General features: G+C 36.1%; 2 protein-coding genes across 2 annotated transcripts; both read left to right on the top strand.

Annotated features, from left to right (window-relative positions):
- Positions 1–1,676: 1,676 nt before the first annotated feature.
- Positions 1,677–2,944, top strand: LOC129241046 (uncharacterized). The gene is made up of 2 exons (XM_054877183.1): positions 1,677–1,752; positions 1,818–2,944. The coding sequence occupies exons 1-2, from the start codon at positions 1,726–1,728 to the stop codon at positions 2,724–2,726; spliced, it is 936 nt and encodes a 311-aa protein (XP_054733158.1). The 5' UTR covers positions 1,677–1,725; the 3' UTR covers positions 2,727–2,944.
- A 3,839-nt stretch (positions 2,945–6,783) lies between these two features.
- LOC129240411 (uncharacterized) lies at positions 6,784–19,841 on the top strand. The gene is made up of 6 exons (XM_054876180.1): positions 6,784–7,104; positions 7,770–7,896; positions 9,599–9,766; positions 16,273–16,406; positions 18,863–19,063; positions 19,114–19,841. The coding sequence occupies exons 1-6, from the start codon at positions 7,036–7,038 to the stop codon at positions 19,702–19,704; spliced, it is 1,290 nt and encodes a 429-aa protein (XP_054732155.1). The 5' UTR covers positions 6,784–7,035; the 3' UTR covers positions 19,705–19,841.
- Positions 19,842–21,555: the final 1,714 nt, after the last annotated feature.

Raw genomic sequence — 21,555 nt, 5'->3', positions numbered from 1 at the left:
TAATGAAGTTAGCCTTGGCCTAAGTATCGCAGTACGTATACCTTGCTTTGACCCAGGCTCGTTCTCGTTTCCTTAATCAAATGTGTAACATTGGATTTTTAAATATACATTTGTCTATAATAGTGCACTGTACATTCACATGCATACGAAATTCAAAAATTAAAGCTAAACGCAAAGTGGAATAGCGAAAAAGCTGAAAGTGTAGCGATATGTCAACATTTTCCGATTGAGGGCAGCAAGCGGTAGCTTAAGTAAAAAGTTGAAATACATGTCCGCACAAAGTTAAACATTTCATGAGATATACCTAAGATAAATTATATTATATGTAAAATGAAATGTGCACTTTATTATTTAGCCCTGGACCGTTATCCCTTGCCAAAACGACGACGTCACGCGTTCTTATTTTCAAGATTTCTTGTGTTTTCAAAGCTTGGTTTATTCTAATTTTTAAGCCAAAGACAATGGAGTTATATGTATTATATTTTATATTAATTTTGATTAAAAATTAACTAAACATACAAACAAATTTATTGTGGACGTTATCTATGTACCGGATCGTTTTAATATGGAATTGAAATAGGTCATCGGCAAAACAACGAAGGTTGACGTGCCTTCGTACAGAATGCAAGGGTGACGTGCCAGGTTTATCAACTTTGATGAAACGTCATCCCCTCACATCGGAGTAAAAATAAATGAAATCGAAATATGAAAAAAGGTTCAAATATTATATATTTTTAAAACTTATTCAGAGATATATAACGTTCGACTACACACGAACATACTTTTATTATTTTATCCTAAACTTCTCAATCTCATTTTAAAATATTCTATACTATAAAGGTGAATGTCTGTACGTTGTCCGCGCATCACTATGAAACGACAACACCAAATGACCTAAACATTTTTATACATTCATATTTTCACCCAATGAAGGTTATAGGCATGTTTTTATGATGGAACTCCCTTCCCACAACCCCCAGGCCGCGCCTCCACTCTCATTCGTCACAAATAATCCAATATTTGCTTAAATTTAATCTAAAAAATCTTAGTTTTTCCTATTTCCCACTATTTATAGCACACTCTAGACTTCATAATCCGCATAAGCTGTTCAACTATGACCCAAATGCAAAGTTCAAAAACGGTTTGAGATAGAAAATTAATAAAAATAATTTTGCTTGATATTTTTCTGATTGGTTGTTTTGATTTTATTCAACGAGGCATAGCAACGGATGCCGTGTATTGTAATATTATATTATGGTTATTAATAAAAAATTATTTTCTATGAAATTATTGTTTGTAATTCTTTTACATACATATCCTAAATCCCTCAAAACTACTTCTACGCGAGCGGGGCTGCGGGTTCAAGCTAGTATTATCATATTTTTTATTAAAAGCATCACATCAACTTCCGCTTTCTCGGACACACCATGAGTTTTGTACTAGTATAAAAACAATTTTCAAATGCATGGTACAAAACTAGACTTTTTATAGCACAGCCCTAATATTTGCTACAAGAATATAAAATATTTTGGGGGACGAAAAGTGGCTGTCAGCAGCTATGAAATGAGACTCATAACTGAATTAATTCACACCTTTACATGTTCATCTCCAAAAGCTTCTGTGTTAAGTGTACGATGAAAACTTTAAAAAGCCTTACACAAAGCAAGTTTGTTTCTAAAAGAAATTGTGCTTGAGGGAAAGCAGTCGCATCAGATTCAAAGTAGTATGATGTGGAAAGCATCATGTTTTGTGGTAACTTATTTTCGGTGAATTTTAATTTCACAATACAATTTAATTAAACTGATTTCAATTTTCAGCTGCTTGGCACATTATGTACAATGGTGCTAGCACGTCCAACTGAATTAGATGACATTTTTACTGGATATTTAAAAAACGTGAATCTTTATAATCCAGAAAGGCAATCACAGATAGTCAAACGGCGAATATTCGAACAAAATCAAGATGAAAGTTTAAAAACCGTTTCACTGCAATCACTAGTCGGCGATTTAGAGCAGAATTTTTTCCAATCTGCGTCCAGTGTTGGCAGTTTTGCGAATCAATCACCGGAACTCGCGGAAGCCACCTCAACGTCAATTGAAAATCATCCAATACTGAAGAGAAAAACAGGAGATGCAGAGGAAGATGGCAAAATCATTCAGCGGGAGAAAGGTGAGAACTTATTGGGAACAACTAGTAATAGTGTAATGGAAACATCGACTGAGACGGTTCCCTCTAAAGAAACACCGACTGAGACGATTGCCTCTAAAGAAACACCTACTGAGACGATTGCCTCTAAAGAAATCGGACCCCATCGAATACAAATTGAACATATTTCAGTGAAACCCCATTATGGGGACTTGCCTGTGGTACCAGCCTTCCAGGTGCACCACACAAAACTAATATCAGCTACTTTTAAGGACTCTGGTTCCAATCCAACACAAATAACCATAACAAAGACAAATATACAGGCTGCTTCTGCACAGAAAAATTCTGAGGAGATTAATGGTCATAAGGAGGACCTCAAACTACAGGAAGCGAAAAAAAAGATAGCCGATCACACGGAGGAAAGTCATGACACCGACCAGCATGCTACTGAGCAACCTGAAATCCTGGGGACAACAACTACGAATAAATCTGCAGCAGAATTGAAGGAAACTGTAGCAGAACTCAAGGAAAAGGTGGCAGAAATTGAAGCAGAACCGGTAATACTCTCAGCTCGCGTCTAAATACTATTCAACTAACATTTTGAATTAAAAAATATCCTATTCAATATGAACAAATATATTTCATTTTATATATGTACTTAAATATTATTACTCATAGTACATATACACACATACGTGCGAGTATGTGCACAAAAAACTATTTATATATACATATATTTAAGATATGTACTACGCTGAAAATACTCGACTTTCGATATTAAAACATTAATTTAATATGCAAATGCAGATCACATGCCTTATTCAAACAAACAAAGCAATTATGAAGGAATCTCAAATTACAAAATCAACACGCAAAAGTCTCACAGTGCTTGGGCGAACAATGGCTCAGCCGTGCGCTGCGCTACGGTGTACGAATTTGAATTTGAATTCAAGTTATCTGTTTAGCACTTGCCGACGTAAATGCATTCAGGCATGAAAAGTCAAAGCCTATTGTGTTGCTAAAAGATTTATCTTAGCTAAAATGCAGGTGACAGTGCGTACACACGGAAAACCTGAATATATTAATATGGCTATTCAGGTGTTTTGTCAAAATTTCCTTGAGACTTCATGAAAACTGGCTGATTCTAAATCTCGTCTGAACGAATAACAATTTGTCCCTTATTTTTACTTCCTTTAAGGATAAGAAAATTACTGGTGCGTGACTACCATTCGGGAGTGCGAAGACTCGAGTCTCCGTACATGAAACATCAAATGATATAAAAACGTTCTTTCGAATAGCGGCCGCCCCTTTGCGGGCAATGGCAAACTTCCGAGTGTATTTCTGCCATAAAAAATCTCCTCAAAAAACCGATTTGCCGTTCGGAGTCGGCTTGAAACTGTAGGTCCCTCCATTTGTGGAAAAACATCAAGCGCACCACAAATAGGAAGAGAAGCTCGTCCAAACAACGAAAAAAGGTGAATGCGCCAAATATGTATATGTGTACGAGTATATATATATACATATATATAAAGGATAGATCATTTGTATACATTTTCTTTAATACTGCTGGAACGACTTGGATCAGTACATTTCGTTGAGGGAGCAGTGACAATTGCTCTCGGACAATTACATTTTCGTGCAAGATGGTGCAACCAGTCATTAAGTCGGAGTAGTCGTTAGTCCCTCAACTAGCCAAATTTGCAGTTGCTGCCGTGGTCCGAAAACTCGCGAGATCTAAATTAAATCGAAAATTGTTGAGCCTAGCTTAAAAGAAGGAGTAGCAATGAACAAATGAAACGATAATAACTCTGTGCCGCAAAATATGAAATTCTGAGATATTATTTGAGCTGACGACAGAAAAAGCAAATTTTCCTAAATTTCTTTCCATCATGGAAGTTAGGTGCTGCCACATTCAATCTAGTGACATTATAATTGCTTGACTAATTAATATATTACATATAGTATAGTATGTATTTATGTTCGACGGTGCATCCTTTCGGCACGTTCAATGGTTTCGACATTCGTTTTCGAACTTTCCTCGGACTTCCCATTTCAAATTATTTTATACCAAACACTTAATTCCATCTGAACTTCCTCAAAATCTCATTCTAAGCCATCACTATAAAAAGTATGCAATTTTTCGAAACTTGATATAACATTACCATCCAGACTCAAGGTATTATCGGAGAAAAGTGTTTGAAAGTCAACGAGCATATCTTTCTGTTTTACAAATAGGTATATCTTTTAATTTGCGAATAAATGAAAGCGGTAATGGACCATGTATAAATAGATTCAACGCTTAGTATTTCAGAAATCCTAAACCTTGGCTCGTTTAATTAAACCATTAATTTCAGTTTGCATCCCAGTATTATTTTAGCATAACTAGTTACAATATTATGGGCTCATTGCATTCCTAGATCTCCATTTTTATCTAAGCTCTAATCTAGGTCTATCTTTAAGTCTTTTGGGCTTCTAGTGTGTAAGGTTTTGTAAACATACACTTAATAAATAAAATTAAATATTTAATAGCATCTTTATTATGTGGCAGGCGTTTACTGTTTCACTTTGCGAATTTACCTCAGTTATTCATGCCGGGTGCAGGCAGATTCCTCTCAACTTGGAAGGACATTGCGCGTGGAATTAGCAAGTAAGTATTGTCAGTACTTTACAATATACTTTCCTCAAAGTCGGGACCGAACTAGTAATCGCAGTAAGTGATCATATCTGGACACAATTTAGCGGCCAATAGGTTGAGTGGAACAAGTTAATGTCGATAAAATCAATGAATGAATCAAAATGGACCCCATGGGGGTAATGCATACAAGAAAATCCTTTGAAATTTGGTAAATGCTAGACCAGTCGGTATGTATATATTTATGGATACAAAAATAGTAGATAGATAATAAGTATTTTCTACAAATGCTTTTGTGTAAATATTTCATTTCAATAACCTTGCAGACTAGATAAATACTTATGTAGATTTGCTTAAAACTATTAACTAGAACAAAACTATTAAACTTGAACAAAAGATAAATATTATGAGTAATGGAATTCAGTTCTACAAATGAAAAGTTTTCACAACAAAAACTCAGAAAGAATCCCCGTTATAGGGGCATAGTTACAGTATTTTGATTTTAAGGAATATTGAAGCTTTCTGTTCGGGAATTTCTATTGGCAAGAGACTTCAGATTTATTGCTTACCCTGAAGCCTGTAGAGTGATAATAGATCGGAAAAATTAAAAAGTTGCAGGGCGAAACTGAACTCCAAGTCGGAGATTCATATTCGAGATTAGAATGAACTAGGGAGCTTTACAAAATTTTCCAAATAGTGTTAAGGGCTCTATAATCTCTCGCATGACATGATTAACAAACGTAGATGCAGTGGCGAATACCACGCTTAGATCAGTAAACTCTTAGACATTAGAAAGAACAACATTTAATAATTTATATAAACATGGAAAATATCTGGAGATTGCGAATAGGTGACGTTAAAGCTTTTCTTTATATTAAGTGATAGTTTTGTTTTTTACGCTCCAACCTATTAGGTTCGTCTTGAAGAAGCATCCGATTCGCCAGTCACTTTACTAAACAATTTTAAATCATCTGCGTTAAATAAAAATTTCCAATGGTTAAAACAGATCCTAAAGCCGTTAATAAGAAGGGAAAATAAAATAGGGCCAAGAATACTCCCCTGTGGGGTGTTCCAAACGATGTTCTATTGGAGCGATAAGATCTTATCCAAAAAAAGATAATTTAATGAAAGCCCAAGTATTCAAGGCTCTGCAATACGATATTGTGCGAAACGATGTCAAAAGCTTAAAAATGCTGGGAAAATATCATGGATTAACTGGAATGTCTACGAATAAAACCATGATGATGCGGGTAATCAGTAATTTATTGTGACAACCTTTTAGAGCAGCAGGTTGGTTTTAGTTAAGATATTGTATTTAAATATTCTATATAGTCGGTTTTAACTCTCTCATCCATCAAATTCTGGAGTAGGGCGTTTTTGAGCCATTTTCCGAGAAGACGTTTTCGAAACGAAATGGAATATTTAAGTTCTACAATATCTCAGAAATATTATAGTCTTCTATACAGCAATCAGAGAGAAAAAAGAAACAATCTTCCATTTCCTCTGTGAATGCCCTGCCCTATGGAAGGACAGAATGTTAACCCTGGGCAAACCGTTGTTCGAGAGTCTCGAGCAATTGTCTGGCTTAGACGTCAACAACCTAATAAGGTTCCTAAACCGCACATACTGGATATAGTCCTGCTGCAAATAACTGTTAAACAATTTAGTAACGAGGATGTGGCAACAAAATGGTGCGGAAGCGCTAGTTGGATTCTGGATGAATCACCACTCTAACCAACCAACCAAATACAGCAATCTAATTGTAGACTAGTGTAATATTTTTATCAAAGACAAAAAGTCATACAGAATAGTTGATAAGATATTGATATAGCCGCATGGGTGTAAAGCCTTTTTGATTTAATTTCCTAATACATACGAGTATAGCAAAGTTTTGCATAATTCCTAATATTTTTTGTATTTTGATATGCAATACTTGTACAACGCGTTAAAGAATTTCGCCTAAGTGTATAAATGAGCACGCCAAAGTCATTACTTTGATAAGATATTGAACTGAGCGTCCAATCATAAACGACAAAACAATACTCCATCAAATCAAACTTTCGTCAACGCCAGCAACAGCTAAGTATTTAGTCAATACCATCGTCAATATCGCCGTGGTTTTCTTCTTACGCAGTCAGTTCAGCTAAAGGAAAAGTTATGAAAAATTGCTCGGTGAAAAGCTAGGAAGAGCCGATTACCACATCTTCAAAAAACTACTAACTACAAAATAATACTCCCTGAGAAGCAACAAAGTTGTCATGGTTTCTTCTAATGTCAATACAGGCTTTGCTAAATGCTTCATTTCATTTATGGCTCTTGTGATTTTGGTAAACATTGCCATTTATTAAAATGAATACAAAAAAAGGACTGAAAATAGTATACGAGTGTTTTTTAATATAATATTTTTTAAGTGTTACATTAAGTTAAATAAAAAATACAAAAATGATTGAAATACTATTTTAGTAACTATTACTCATACATTGATACTTATGTAGATATACATATTTATATATATATATATATACGTATGTACACTTGTGTTCACATAATTAAGTCACTTGATCTCTTTACAATATTCTCAATATTTTTCATGCTGAATTTTTTCGTTAGCTTTTCATAAAAATATGGTTCATTGCTTAACAAAACCTTACAAATCCAAGTCCCAAACTTAGTGCAAAATTTACAAAATTTTAACAAATTTAAAAAAACTGCCGAGTTTTCAGCCACTTCAAACTTCCATTTCATTATATTATATTAGAATTTTAATTAATTTGTTAATGTTTTGTGAATTTTGTACAAATTTTGGTTCATAAGGTTTTTGTAATAAAATGAATATATTTTATAGAAGTGTAACAAAAAATGTGCATGAAGAATGTGGAGAATATTGTAAAGATATCAAGTGACTTAATTATGTGACACAAATGTACATATATCTTCAAGCATTAGGAGCTATTTATTTGTACATAAACACATCTATGGAATACCTTTTCAGCTTCAAGGTTGTATTTACCTTGCGTTGTCAATATATGGAATCACCCAGGAGAGCTGCCAGAATGAAGGAGCATCAGATATATCAAAAAATCCCCTTGGTTTCGTAATGCGGCTGATTTACTTCCAAAGTACGTTTCTTAAAAATATGTCTGCGTACATACACACATAGGTATACATATGTATGTCAAAAAGTTGAAGAGAAGATTTAAATTAGAGCTTCAATCAATTCGTGTTTAACGTTACGAACAGCGGGAAAAGTTCTAATCGCAGTTTATATACCTCTAAACATTAATGAGGTAGAACAAGATTTTTCTGATAGCGTCCCCCAACGACAGCAATGGTAAAGCTCGTAATTATTGCGGCCAAAAATTTTCTCGTATAAACTAACTACCTGCTGTGTGGAAGTGGCATAAAAAAGTCGATAGCGAAAAATTCGAAGAAAAGCTCCACCACACACCTCACAAAGGACATGAGCGTCAATTATAATAATACAAGGTTTGTTCTAAAAGAAGTGATTATTTTTTTCTTATCCTCGCAATACTCCTGATATTCGCTTTTTGGTATGGCCTTAAGGTTTTCTAGCGAGACGGCCTTCTCAATCGTGGAAAATCATTTTAATCAATATCAATCTAAAGTAGCTTTTGCCAGTTACTTTTATAAATCTCAACTTTCGAAGTTTCAACTTGGATCAGCCGTAGTGTGTTGTGTTAGAAGGATTTCCAAAATCATTGAAATCGTATTTAATTGCATTTGAGGTCATGGAGAGCCATTGACTAGTTGCGCTACGGACTTTTCTAGTACTCACAGATACGCTCAGATCACAATTTTACTATATATAGCTGAAATAATTGGCATTCAAATTTAAACTTTCACAATATAAATATTATTCTCCGCAGAAAAGTTGTTAGTGAAAATTATATAAATATTCTCAAAATAAAAACAATAAAGAATAGCAAATCTTATACCATTATTATGAATTTACAAGATTTCTCAGGTGTCGTGTCTATAAAAATCATAATACGAGCGATGCTGGCCAGGCATAGTGGCTATTGGTACATTCCCCGTCGTTAATAATCCGTTATTGTTGCTAAGCTCTAATTTAAACAATTTACATACATATGTAGATATGTATATACCCAGCTGGAAATGGTCTTTAGTGGTCGCTACTAGTTGAACCGAGGATGGATTGAATTACCTAGAGGATCAATTGAAAATCATAATAATCAATTGTAAATAAGAAATTATGATGAAAATGAGAAATTAATTTTTATTCAGTTTTGCCTTCAATAGAAAATATCTAAGCATATTCAATTTATATCAAATATTAATTTTTTTAATATAAAAAAATCTCACGACAGTATGCTGATGATGACTATGCGCATTCTTATTGACTATTCTCATGAGCGGCACTAAGCGCCCAAAGCCGGCGCGATAGAAGCTAATAATAATTCTCGCATTTTCAAAAGCACTTTCTTATTTACAGATGACTATTTTTATTTTCTGTTTAAGTTCCAATAGCACAAATTTACCTTTAGTCGTAGACTACTGCTGGATATTTCATCCAGTGTCTCTAGCTTTCTCGATTAAAGATATTAACATCCTTGACATTTGTATCAGGTCTTGTTCGAGTTGTAACTTTGGCAAAAGTACATGCAGCTTTCTAACTGTCGAAAATTCGGTCATTTTTGCGCGCTTCACAAAAACTTTGTTTTCACGATTGCTTCATTCTTAACATACCAAGTAACAAGACATCCAGCTGGGCAATTGATTAGAATACTTACAATTATTATTAGATTATGTACAAAATAAAATTAAGTTTCTATTTTGAAGGGGAAAGCTGCGGAAACCCAAACGTGACAGTGTCAGGTCTATCCGAGGAAATTGAAATTCAAATGGTTTGGTCTAAATCATTTGCCATTACAAATCGACTGTATATTTTTTTGATCACATATGCTGCAGTAAGTGCATTATGGATAGTGACGTCACTGCTCGTTTTAGGTAAGCTATATATGCACATAAATATGGCGTTGTATGTGACACATATTTTCATATAAAGAATGTCGCACTAAGACCGCTTATTTCGAATTATGGTATGTACCATACGTACATGGAGGGAACGTGGAATTTTAGTCATGAACACACAATAGTACCACTTGTTTTATCTAGTTGCTCTAAAAGTCGGTTTCATCTGATGGTGTTCACATTTTGCTGATTTGAAGAACACCGACATGTTGTGAACACGATTTGCAAATTCTTTGATAGATGAGAATCGATGTGATTGCTCGTTTAGCATTGCCTTGTAACGATTTTGGCAGCCTCATAAGGTTTTGCCTATTGTTATACCCGAACTCTGCTGTAGAATCTGTGTAGTTTGCTGAAAATAGTGGATTGCCCTCGAAGTTGACAACGGCTAAAGCTTGGCAGCGGACCTTTCTACGAACGAGAATGTAATTCGAGCAGCAACGTTGGCGGATATACTGCAGGCAAATATATTTGCGGTTCTGTTTTAGGCAACTGTTGGGGCGTAGGCGGAATGTTCGACGTTGATGCTTTGGTGGCATTGGCCGAATGCATTTCCATTCGCTTGCGCAGCTTGACTTTAATTAACTTCTTGCGCAACTCTTGAACACCTACTCTGAGTGATGTAATGTGGTTGTGCCGTAGAGTTCTGGTTCTCGAAGTTTTTTTTTCGTCTATCCCTGGTAAACATTTAACAGCACGCGATTAATTCGAGGAAATACAAATGCAAATTGAAAACTTGTGTGTTGGCTAAATATGTAAAGGTTTTAGTTAATAAGAAACAATTTTTATTATTATTATATATAAGAAAAGTAGAGGAGATCCACTACTTTACATTGAAATGGAGCACTAGTGCAAACACCTTCGGCTCGCTTGTTAATGAATTTACCAGAGTAACAATAAATAGTATTAATATCTTACATTATACGCTATTAGACAATTAACTCTAAATTAACTTCCTAAGCTCAGTTAACGTAAGGTACTTGTTGATGTTCTTGATGGATTCGGAGCCATAGCTTTTCAGGGCATCAGAAGGGGAGTTGTAACCGAAGACGTTGAATCTTATTGTTGAAAAATGCTGACAATTATCGAGCAAGTGGATGACCGAGATTGAACCGCTGTTGCAAAATGGACACTGTGGAGGTGGAAGACCCTTAAGGAGATGGTTGTGCATTGCTGTCGTATGACCAATTCGTAGGCGGGAGAAATTTCTAAGATCGTTACAGTTTATTCCCCTCAGGAAGGTGGGTGACTGCCTTACCGAGTTTAATGCTGAGTAGTGATGCCGGAAATTATTCCATTCAGAAAGTTTGGCTTTGAAAAATGTTGCTTCTGAAAGCCTAAAAACATCTTCTTTGAGAATCACGTTCAAGGCGATATTTCCACCAGCTAAAACGTTGCGGATCGTTGAGATGATAAAGTTGCTTTTTGGTATGTTGGTTACTGAACGAATGGTGGACATGCTGTCAGTACATACAACGTATTTTTCACCAGTTCGGAGAGCATACTGCGTTGCCAGCAGAACGGCGTTTGCTTCTGCAGTAAAAACGGAGCAGAAGTTTAGTAGATGACCAGCTGAAATTGTGTTATGGTTGGAGTCTACTACCGCAAAGGCTGTGGTGGAAACAGTTTTAGTCCCGTCCGTATACAAAAATTTCCATCCTTGTTCTTTTAGATTTGAGGCAAGTTGTTCGAAGGCTTGACGGTAAACTGCTGGAGGAGTTGTACTTTTCTTAAAAGAATGCATGTCTAGATACAGCAAACTATTAAACTGGAACCATGGCACAGGACGTTTGTGATCGAATTTCTCTGGTTTGATAGGAATACCTAGTTCATTCGCAGCATTTAAACATCTCATAATAGTTGACGGTCGATATCCGTGTTTTTTTCTTCTGCTTGCCGAATAAACCGCCTTGAGCAATACTGCATTCTGGCACCGAAGTAGCTTTGGGATCAATTTGATGGTGTTGGCAGTAGCTCTCTCTTCGATGGTTGGAAAACCAGCTTCTGTCAAAGCGCAAATAACCGGTGAGGTAGGGAAGGCACGTATGCTTCTCCTGGCTGCGGTGTGGTGTGGAGGGAGAATGAGCTTAACAGTGTTTTTCGCACAGTGCCCATAGATCGGTAGGTCATAGTCGATTTTAGATAAGAGAAGCGCTTTGGTCGCATTGATGAGCGATGCTGGATGGACAAGACAGTGTTTCGACGATAAGTATTTGATTATATCTAATCTTTTAACTAGAGCTAGTCTAAGGTATTTACAATGAATTTTGAAAGTTAGCTTAGAATCGAATATAATACCAAGAATTTTTAAAGTACTACATAACAATAGGTTAACATTATTGAAAGATAGGTTCATCGGTGGACACATTTTCTTATTGCATATATGAAAGTTTCTGCATTTATTAAACGATATTTTGGCTCCAGACGTATTTCACCAGTTTGTTAATTCCGATAAAATTTGTATGAAATCATTCTGTACCACCGATAAATCTTTACATTTAGAGAAGAGAAGTAAATCATCGGCATATATTATGTGGTTAATTCTTTTATGCGTCGATATAATTTTGTTTATGTCTTCAAATGCAATAATGAAGAGGATCACTGATAGTGGTGACCCCTGTGGGATACCATTAAAAAGTTTGTATGTGTTTGAATATTTATTATTGACTTTGACTGAAAATAGACGGCAAGTAAGGAAGTTTTTGACAAAGTTATATATCTTTTTACCGATTTTCCAAGACGCAATATTTCGAAGAATGGCATGCGGACCGATTCTTTCGTAGGCTTTCTCGAAATCAATACTAAGAACAGATACGTGGTTTTTTGTGGAAAGGGCAGAAGTGACAAAATGTTCAAAAATAAGTAAGGCGTCCATCGTTCCCTGGCCTTCCTTGAACGCTACTTGATGGGCATCAAATAGTTTGTTTGAAAGTGCGAACCATACAATGCGGTTAGCAACAATCTTCTCTAGTGTTTTGCTTAAACATGACAAACGTGATATAGGTCTATAATCAGAAGCAGAAGTTCCGCATTGAGACGATTTTGGAATGGGAAGTACTAATGCATTCTTCCACGTGTGTGGGAGGATGCCTTGGCTTAGGATGGCGTTGTACAGGTTGACTAATCGAGTTTTGACTACAGATGGTAAGTTTTGCAGCAATGAATATGAAATACGGTCACGGCCTGGGGTTTTACCTGACATGGAATTAATAGTAACTTCAAACTCGAAAATGGTAATAGGGGACTCAATTTTTTGGGCTGAAGGCGATGGAGAGTTATTAACGTACTTTTCTACTAGAGTTAGATTTTTCTCGGCAACAAAATTTGGATGGAAATTGCAGTCCTTTGAATAGCTTGACCAAACTGAGCCAAAATGATTTGCCATGTCCGCAGATGAGTTGATAGGGCCATGAGGGGTGTCTAATACTTTGATGGATAAGGGGGAGAAAGTACCCGAAAGCATCTTTATATTAGACCAAATTTTTCTGGGGCTGCAATCTGGGGTTATTGTACTAGTTAACACCTCTAAGCTTTGTCTCTTTGCGTCTTTCAGTTTTTTTTTTAAATAAGCGTTACTTTTTTTGTATTCCAATAGATTGGAAAGGGAACGATGCCTCTTATAATTATGCCAAAGGGTTTGTTTTTTGTTACGTAAAGAAAAAAGAAATTGAGACCAGTAAGGCACCATGGTTTTGTGAAATTTGTTTTGTGTTTGGGGAATAGATAGGTGAGCAGCTGTACGAATAGTTTTAGTTACATTGTTGGCCTCTTTGCTGATCGTAGATGATTGGTTGTACTTAAAAGACGTTACAGTTGCCGTACGTTGGAAAAGTTCCCAGTTCGCCTTTTGTATTATAAACTTTGGTTGAGGGGTCCCTGGATTGGACAAGGCGGCGACAACTTTAGTGAGAAGGTAGAAATGATCACTACCGTGGAGAAAAGGGGAAGTGGAACAAGAGAGTTTTGGGGCCAAGCTCGCCGAGCACATGCTTACGTCTACATGGTAAATGTCTGGTGAGTTGAGAAATGAGTTGGCGCCAAGTCGTTTAACACTATGTAGTTATTTAGAAGGATGAAATCTTCTACTATTTTGCCCCTGAAGTTATCCGAAGTGGATCCCGAAAGGGAGCTCCACGCGTTCAAGTCACCGATCAAGAGTATATCTGTAGTAATACTAGAGGTTACGTCTAGAAGCATTTTTAGATTAAAAGGTTGTTGCGGAGGAATATAGACAGAAACGACAGTAAATTTGAAACCTAAATTGACTCCGACGGCAATGACTGACAACGGGGATATAATGTGTAATAATTTGTGGGGCGTTCCGTTTTTTACCATGACGCATATGCCTTGCTTTGTGGTAGCGTTATGGGGCAGGTTATGAAAGTAGCTATGAAACGAATTCGAAATAGGAGCAGACCTATTGAAGATGATGTGAGTTTCCTGCAGGCAAACTATAGATGGGGATAAGTCTTTAATTAGTAGTTTTAATTCATTTAAATTGTTATAAAGTCCATGGATATTCCAATGAAGTATATCAAAGGTCATCAATGGAGTTACTAAACCTATCTGATCTTTCGCTTTCAGAGTCAGATGTCATCCATGTTGAAGAGAAGTAGCGGTTTTGATTTAAGAGTTCCTGGGTTAAACGAGTGATAGGCGAAGAGATTGTAGATTTAGAGATCGGTTGTGATTGCATAGTGTTGCTTGAAGTAGTTGTTATATTAATGGAAGTTGAAGGTTGAGATATGTTGGATGATTTAATTGGTGGTGGGGAGAAAGTAGGTGAGTTAGAAGTAGTGTTGCTTGATGAAGCTGTTAGATTAATGGAAGTTGAAGATTCATCAGCATTGGATGATTGACTTGATTGTAGGGAGAGAGATGATGAGTTGTAGTTCGTTTGATCATTGGTATTTGCTGGCTTAACGATATTTTTGCTTGAACTCGAAGTGGTATGTTCTTGCTGGAGCAGTAATGCGTTCTTGCTAGTGTTTGTTTCTGTTACTGGTTGAATGACTTTGTTGCTGGATGTGACACCAGCGAAAGAAAAGTGAGCTGAGGTAGAGGGAAGTTGAGAAGAGTAAAACTCTCTCGCTTGCTTCAATGTGCATTTACATTGGGTTTTTAAGATCTGGAAGATCAGGAAAATCGTCGAATTTAATTGGACGTTTTTTCTTCCGTTTGGGGGAGGACGCTAAGGTAGCGAACCTATTATCCCCTAAATTATGCGCCCCGGGAGGCATTGTGTCACAGTTTAATAGAAATGAATTAAGCACGTGGTACACTTGAAAGTAAGCAAATAGAAAAAAACCAAACGTAAGAGTGTAGTTGTTGGGATATAACTGCACCGCGAATGAAGGAACTCAGAGAACACTATCGAAACACAACCGTATGCTACGAATGCTAGTCGATGACTGAGAAACAATTTATTTAAAATTAGTGACAATATATTATACTACATAGTTGAATGCATGACACATTAATTTTTAGAAGGTAGTTTCACGTAAAAAATTTTAACATAGCATAAACCATGTCTGACTTACACGCAATGCTGCCACGTCACAAGAAATAATGAAGATTGATACTCTGTGAGACATACATAGCTCTTATACCATTAGTTGATCACATATCAGAAATGGGGGCTATATATTATAGAGCACTGATCATGATAATTTGTTCGCTCCGAAGTTAGTCTAGGTAAGCCCTCAACTTAACTATTTGGGGTGACGTGATTCACTACTTCTGGGCATGTCAAACGTCGCCCTCCCGGTTAAGCTTCTAGAACAGTAGGAGATACTTTAGATGGAGTTTGGGAGAGTGGTATGTTCTTAAGCTTCATTTCCTCTCCTCCTTTAATGACTGTTGGCAAAACTATAGAATAAAAATGGTGTTGTTCACTGCTGTTGTCCCTGCTATCTGCTCAAATCAATCTCTTCCGACTCTGAGGAGCGCCCTTTTATATGATCATTCGCGTTGCGCCGTTACTATGTGTGCTTCTATATATTTTGTTTGCTGAGTTCAACCATTGAGTACGAGGATGATAGATGGCCAAAATTGGTAAATTGGTAATCTATCATCCTTGCGGTAAACGTATGCAAATATGTATGTACATATACATATATATTCATGCATGCATTTCTATATATACATGTAAATGTAGTATGATTGATACTTTGGTAGTATTTTGGTAAACGCTTGCCCCAAGGATGACAGAATACTCAATTCGCCTTGCGCTTGTTCAGTGCTTGGTAAAGAGAAGTCGACCGGCACTTGATTTGAATAGTTTTGATTGATAATTTTATTATGAGTCTTATTGTTAAAAGTTAACTCGGAATGAAAACTATTTCGTGCCATGCCTTTATTTTAGTTGGATACTGTAAATAGATACTTATTTAAGTACATGTTGTAAGACATAATAGAATTGCTAATACACAAATAACGGTCATTAAATTTATTCATATGCATGTATACATTTAACGCCTTAGCTTCAATTTGTGGACCAGTTACAAAATTTGTCGCGGCAATTTCCTTTTGGCCATGGTTTTCGATTGTAATCGGAGGATGCATTCTTGATGGCGTGGCAACTGGTTATCACATAAGCGACGTTATACACACAACTGTAAGTCAATAAGAAGTTTCTAATGTTTTAATTAATTAATTAATATAGAGTATTATTTTCATGCTATTAAGAAGCATTGAAAGCGAAAATAATTCATAACTATAATATATACTTTGAGATATAGGTGGCCGCCGTAGCCGAATGAGTTGGTGCAGACTACCATTCGGAATTCGGAGCACGTAGGTTCGAATCTCCGTGAAACAACAAAATAAAGAAAAAGTTTTTTCGAATAGCGGTCGCTCCTCGGCAGGTAATGGCAAACTTCCGAGTGTATTTCTGCCATGAAAAAGCTCTTCATAAAATATATCTGCCGTTCGGAGTCAGCTTAAAACTGCAGGTCCCTTCATTTGTGTGGAACAGCATCAAGACACGCCCCAAATCGGAGGTGGAGCTCGGCCAAATACCCAAAAAGAGTGTAAATGCCAATTATATGGTATATGCTGTAAAGTATCTTTTTATGCAGACTATTTTTATGCGATTATGAAGTTGTGCGGTTTGAATTTCATCCAAAAATTATCCGTATAGGCTTGTTCAGGAAGCCCGCGTATAGACAGTCTCCAAAAATTGTGAAGCTCACACCATTTGTTCCACTGACATAACATAACTATCGTTTTTGGATATAAAGGACAGTGAGATCAACCTTAACTCTACACACCTTACCATCGACAAGTCGCTATTACATTATTCTGAGTTTCGCATTGAAAGGTATAAAAATAATTGTGAAATTAAATTTTATTTTAGCGTTGTTTTGTTCATTTTTATAATAAGTTTAAATTATGCTGATTTCAAGTTGTAGTTTTATACGGTTTTAGAAAATTACGGAACGCATCCCTACTTTTTCAAGGCAAGTAGAGTCTTTTTTAATGCGAATTTTTTATATGCGCTTTTCTGTAGAACGTATCCACCGCATAAAACGAGACCTTACAGTATATACTATATGTACGTGTTTTATTTCTATTGTATTCGGGCGGTACAATTTGATCAGCGCATATAATTGTTTGAAGCCTAGAAGGGTACAAATGGTAGTATGCATTCAAATAACAAACCCAATTCAAGAGGATCTGCCAATGCTAAATAACGATATTTCGAAATTTTCTTTTCTAACAAGTTTATGATACCAAGCTTTCAAAGCGTGCAAAGAGCCAATTATAAAAGAGTTAAAGTTACGATAAATTTTTGAATGAAAAAGAAAACGAATGAACAGCCATCAGATGTAACGAAATTTGTGTAATAAATTTTTTTGTTTAATTATGTTAAAAGTTGAGGGAAAATTGCGAATTATACTTGATTAAGTGCTTTATATAAATAAAATATGTAAATCAGTGTTCTATAAATCATTTAAATAATATAAAACCCCTTCCCGATAAAGAATTAATTGAAAATGTGAAAGTTGTGCATATGAAACATATTAATATATTCCACACAAATTAACAAATTGGTTTACATATGATTTAGATATCGATTGAATCAATTTAATTTACTATGCACGTTAGTTTTTTTTAATTTCAATTAAAAAAAATTGTTTCGCTTATACGCGTTATTTGCAGTTGCAATGCGTCGAAGATCGTGGATTTGGATAAGCCACCTGAGGTGAGGTGATTTACCCATCAAAATTGCTCCTCTTCAAATATATCTTACTCCCTGATGTTGGGAATTTGAGAGTGCAGCCTATGACAGATGCAGGATCTTGGTTCTCCAAACCGTCGTTCTTAACTTTGTTGTCTTTTACGCGAGACGATTTTTAATTTATCAGAAGTTTGGTATTTAGTAAGTGAAATGGAGTTAAAATGCAAAATAATAATGTCGATTTTAATCATTTTATTAACAACAAACATAAACGAAGGCACTCGCTGAAATTTCAGTTTCAACAGCTTTGGAAAAACGATCATGGCTTCAATAATTTTTTTGGACTGTTTATTCATAACCCCACAAATCTGCTGGTGAAGTAAGAACTTTTTTAACCATATATTGCCCTCCTTCGTCGAATAAACGACCTGAGCTTTTAAGTTGGTGTAGGCCGGAAAAGGGGTTTATTTGTTTATTTAATCTATAAGTTAAAAAATTTATACAAAAACTGAAAAAACTAGCTTCTAGCTCGTATAAAAATTATATTATTTAGTTAAACTTAAAAGAAATTGTTTACATAGGAAGCACTCCACATTAAACTTAAATAGGCGTCATCAAATTGACGAAAATTGGCCTTAGTGACATATACAGTTAAAAAAAGAAAATTTCAAAAGTTGTGATTACACTAAACACTTTTCAATCTACCTGTGTACGTACATATATATTGCTTTGTAAGCCCTACATAGTTTTCTATCTCTTTGAAGAGCGATAGTTTTATTAAAACTACCTCAAACTTTCTTTAGTAATATTTCTGGATTTCTATTTTACGATGACCTCACAGCAATTTGGCGATATGTTCATATGAATATCTGTTTATTATTAAATTTTAGACAGTTGACGATACATTTACATACATCGGGGCTGACACGTCAAACACAGATTTGATGACTATCTTGGAAAACTTTGGAGCCTATTTCATCACTCCTGCTGTTGTGATGACTTGTTTGAGCTCTCGTTTGGTGCTCATATGGTTACTTAACATCTTCGGGACGGGATTTTGCCTATCATTATCCCATGTTCTGGCAAAAAATGTAAAAAACACGATGTTCCATTGAATTTGTTTAACTTTTAAATTTTTCAGAACTCCAATCCATTAAAAAATGAGCAAGTATCTGATTTATCTGATGAGCAGAGATTTGTTGAGACAAATATTGTAAATACTGGATTGCACCCTAATTCACGGAAACCTGAAGACACACCCCGACAAACGACTCCAATGCCAAAGACAATACTAAGCGAACCAAATCCCACTTCAAATGAAAGTTTAAAAATTTCACCGGAGAGCCCTGCACCGATTCAGCCGGTTCTAGTTCGTCGGCTTTCTTCTGTTTCAACCTCAAATGTAAACCAGCAATTGAAATCAATACAAAACAACACAACGTATCGCAATGCAGATACCCATCCGGACCGCCTTGACTATCCCAGCACCAAGGCAGGTCCTATCTCTCCTACCTTACCTTTGGAGCAAGTGCAACATTTTTCAACTGAGACACCATTAAATAGTCGATATACAAATTCGGAAGCTTCGCAATTATCGAATCAACGGGTGACCGCGGAATTACGCAGTCAATTGCCTTGGTCATACACTAATATTCTAGGAAACCCGCAGGTACCACCGAAGCCACAAAAGCCACTTTATCCGGATATTCCCCAACCGGACTATACGAAATAAAAATATAAAGTAGGATACAAGTGTTTAAATATAAAGTTCTAAGTTCTGTATATTAAAATTCATATTGTGTATAAGTATGTACATGTTAACAATTATACTTTAATCAGAGTTGAGATAAATATAAATTGAAGACAGCATTGAGATTAAAGAGACTTTTAGAACAGAAAAGATGCAATAGTAAACGGTGACCAGGAGAACGCCGTCCCTCCCCAATGGGCTTGTGTTTGGTTGTATGGACACAATGTTGCAGTTCATATTTTTGCATACACGAGGTGTGTTCAAGGAGTATCGCCAATTTTGAATTTTCGCAGGTTACGTATTTTCGAATTTCGATTTTTTTGTAGCGATATGTTGGTACTCTTGTCTCTCACTCATGCCGACAAGTTCGGTCATTTTGAATAATCAGTTCATTGTTGAGAGCTGCTTTGCTTGCAAGTGTTTCGGCTCGTCTTCGATTTTTACGTATTCAAAAAAATTGATCAAAGAACCTGTATCAAATTTTGTGGAAAAAACGAAATTAAGTGCGCAGATGCATTCCGAATGTTGACTCAGTGCGGTGTCATACGGAGAAGCTACTTTGGACCAAAGCAACGTTTATCGGTGGTACAAAATGTCTCAGAAGGCCGAGAAGATGTGAACGACGAAGGGCGTGCCGAACGCCCCAAGCACTTCAACAACAGACGAAAAAATTGATGAAGGAAAGAAAATGGTATTGGCCAATCGTCGAGTCACCCTTAGAGAAGTTGCTGAGGACCTAGACATATCGATTGGCTCGTGCCATTCGGTTTTTTTTTCAATGATTTGGGCATGAGACGGGTCGCCGCAAAATTCCTAGCAAAACCGCTCAATTTCGAGATGTTGGACTCTGTCCGCGACGACCCAAATTTGTTCCAGAGGATCATAACTGGTGACAAATCGTGGGTTTATGGTTATGACGTGGAAACCAAAGCTTAATCATCTCAATGGAAGCTGCCGCACGAACCAAGAGCGAAAAAAGCGCGCCAAGTTCGGTCGAATATAAAAGTTTTGCTTACCGTTTTCTTCGATTGCGTTGCGTTGTGCATCATGAGTTCTTGCCACAGGGTAAAACGGTCAATAAAGAATATTGCCTGCAAGTTATGCGCAATTTGCGCGAAGGAATCCACCAGAAGCGCCCTGCTCACACATCGTTGCTTGTGCGCGACTTGTTGCCAAAAACAACACACTAATGATGCCACAGCCACCGTATTCCTCAGATCTGGCCAACTGTGACATTTTCTTGTTCCCGAAACTGAAGAGGCCCATGAAAGAACGTCGTTACGCTACGATTGACGAGATAAAGACGGCATCGAAGGAGGAGCTGAACAAGATAAAAAAAAAATGACTTTTTGAAGTGCTTCGAAGATTGGAAAAAAAAGTTGGCACAAGTGCATAATATCTCATGGGGATTACTTTGAAGGGGATAAAATAGATATTAATGAATAAATAAATAATTTTTGAAAACGCAAGATTTCGCGCTTCTTTTGGAACACACCTAGTATACTTTTACACACGTCGCACGTATTATCAGTTACCAGTTTTCATTGTTTAATAATTCAAAGCGAACAACCAACAAATGTAAAGAGTTCATTCATGCTTTTAAGTTATTTTAATAAAAATTAAAATTTTTCTAAGTTTATTTTTTAAATGATTTCGAAATATACTGTTTGGCAACACTGTGTGGTGAGAGAGCAATTAGCTGACACGTTTTTACGGAATAATCCAAAATTTTTCATTTACCCACGTACACGTAATTTTTATTTACATGGGGCTCTCATTAGTTTATTCGTGTCAGCTGACACAGAACGTACATTTACGTTGGTGAGTGTGAGC

Source organism: Anastrepha obliqua, chromosome 3, assembly GCF_027943255.1.
Source record: "Anastrepha obliqua isolate idAnaObli1 chromosome 3, idAnaObli1_1.0, whole genome shotgun sequence".
In the NCBI taxonomy this organism is placed as follows: domain Eukaryota; kingdom Metazoa; phylum Arthropoda; class Insecta; order Diptera; family Tephritidae; genus Anastrepha; species Anastrepha obliqua.
The sequence above is the reverse complement of the archived record's forward strand: the minus strand, read 5'-3'. Positions and strand labels throughout refer to the sequence as shown.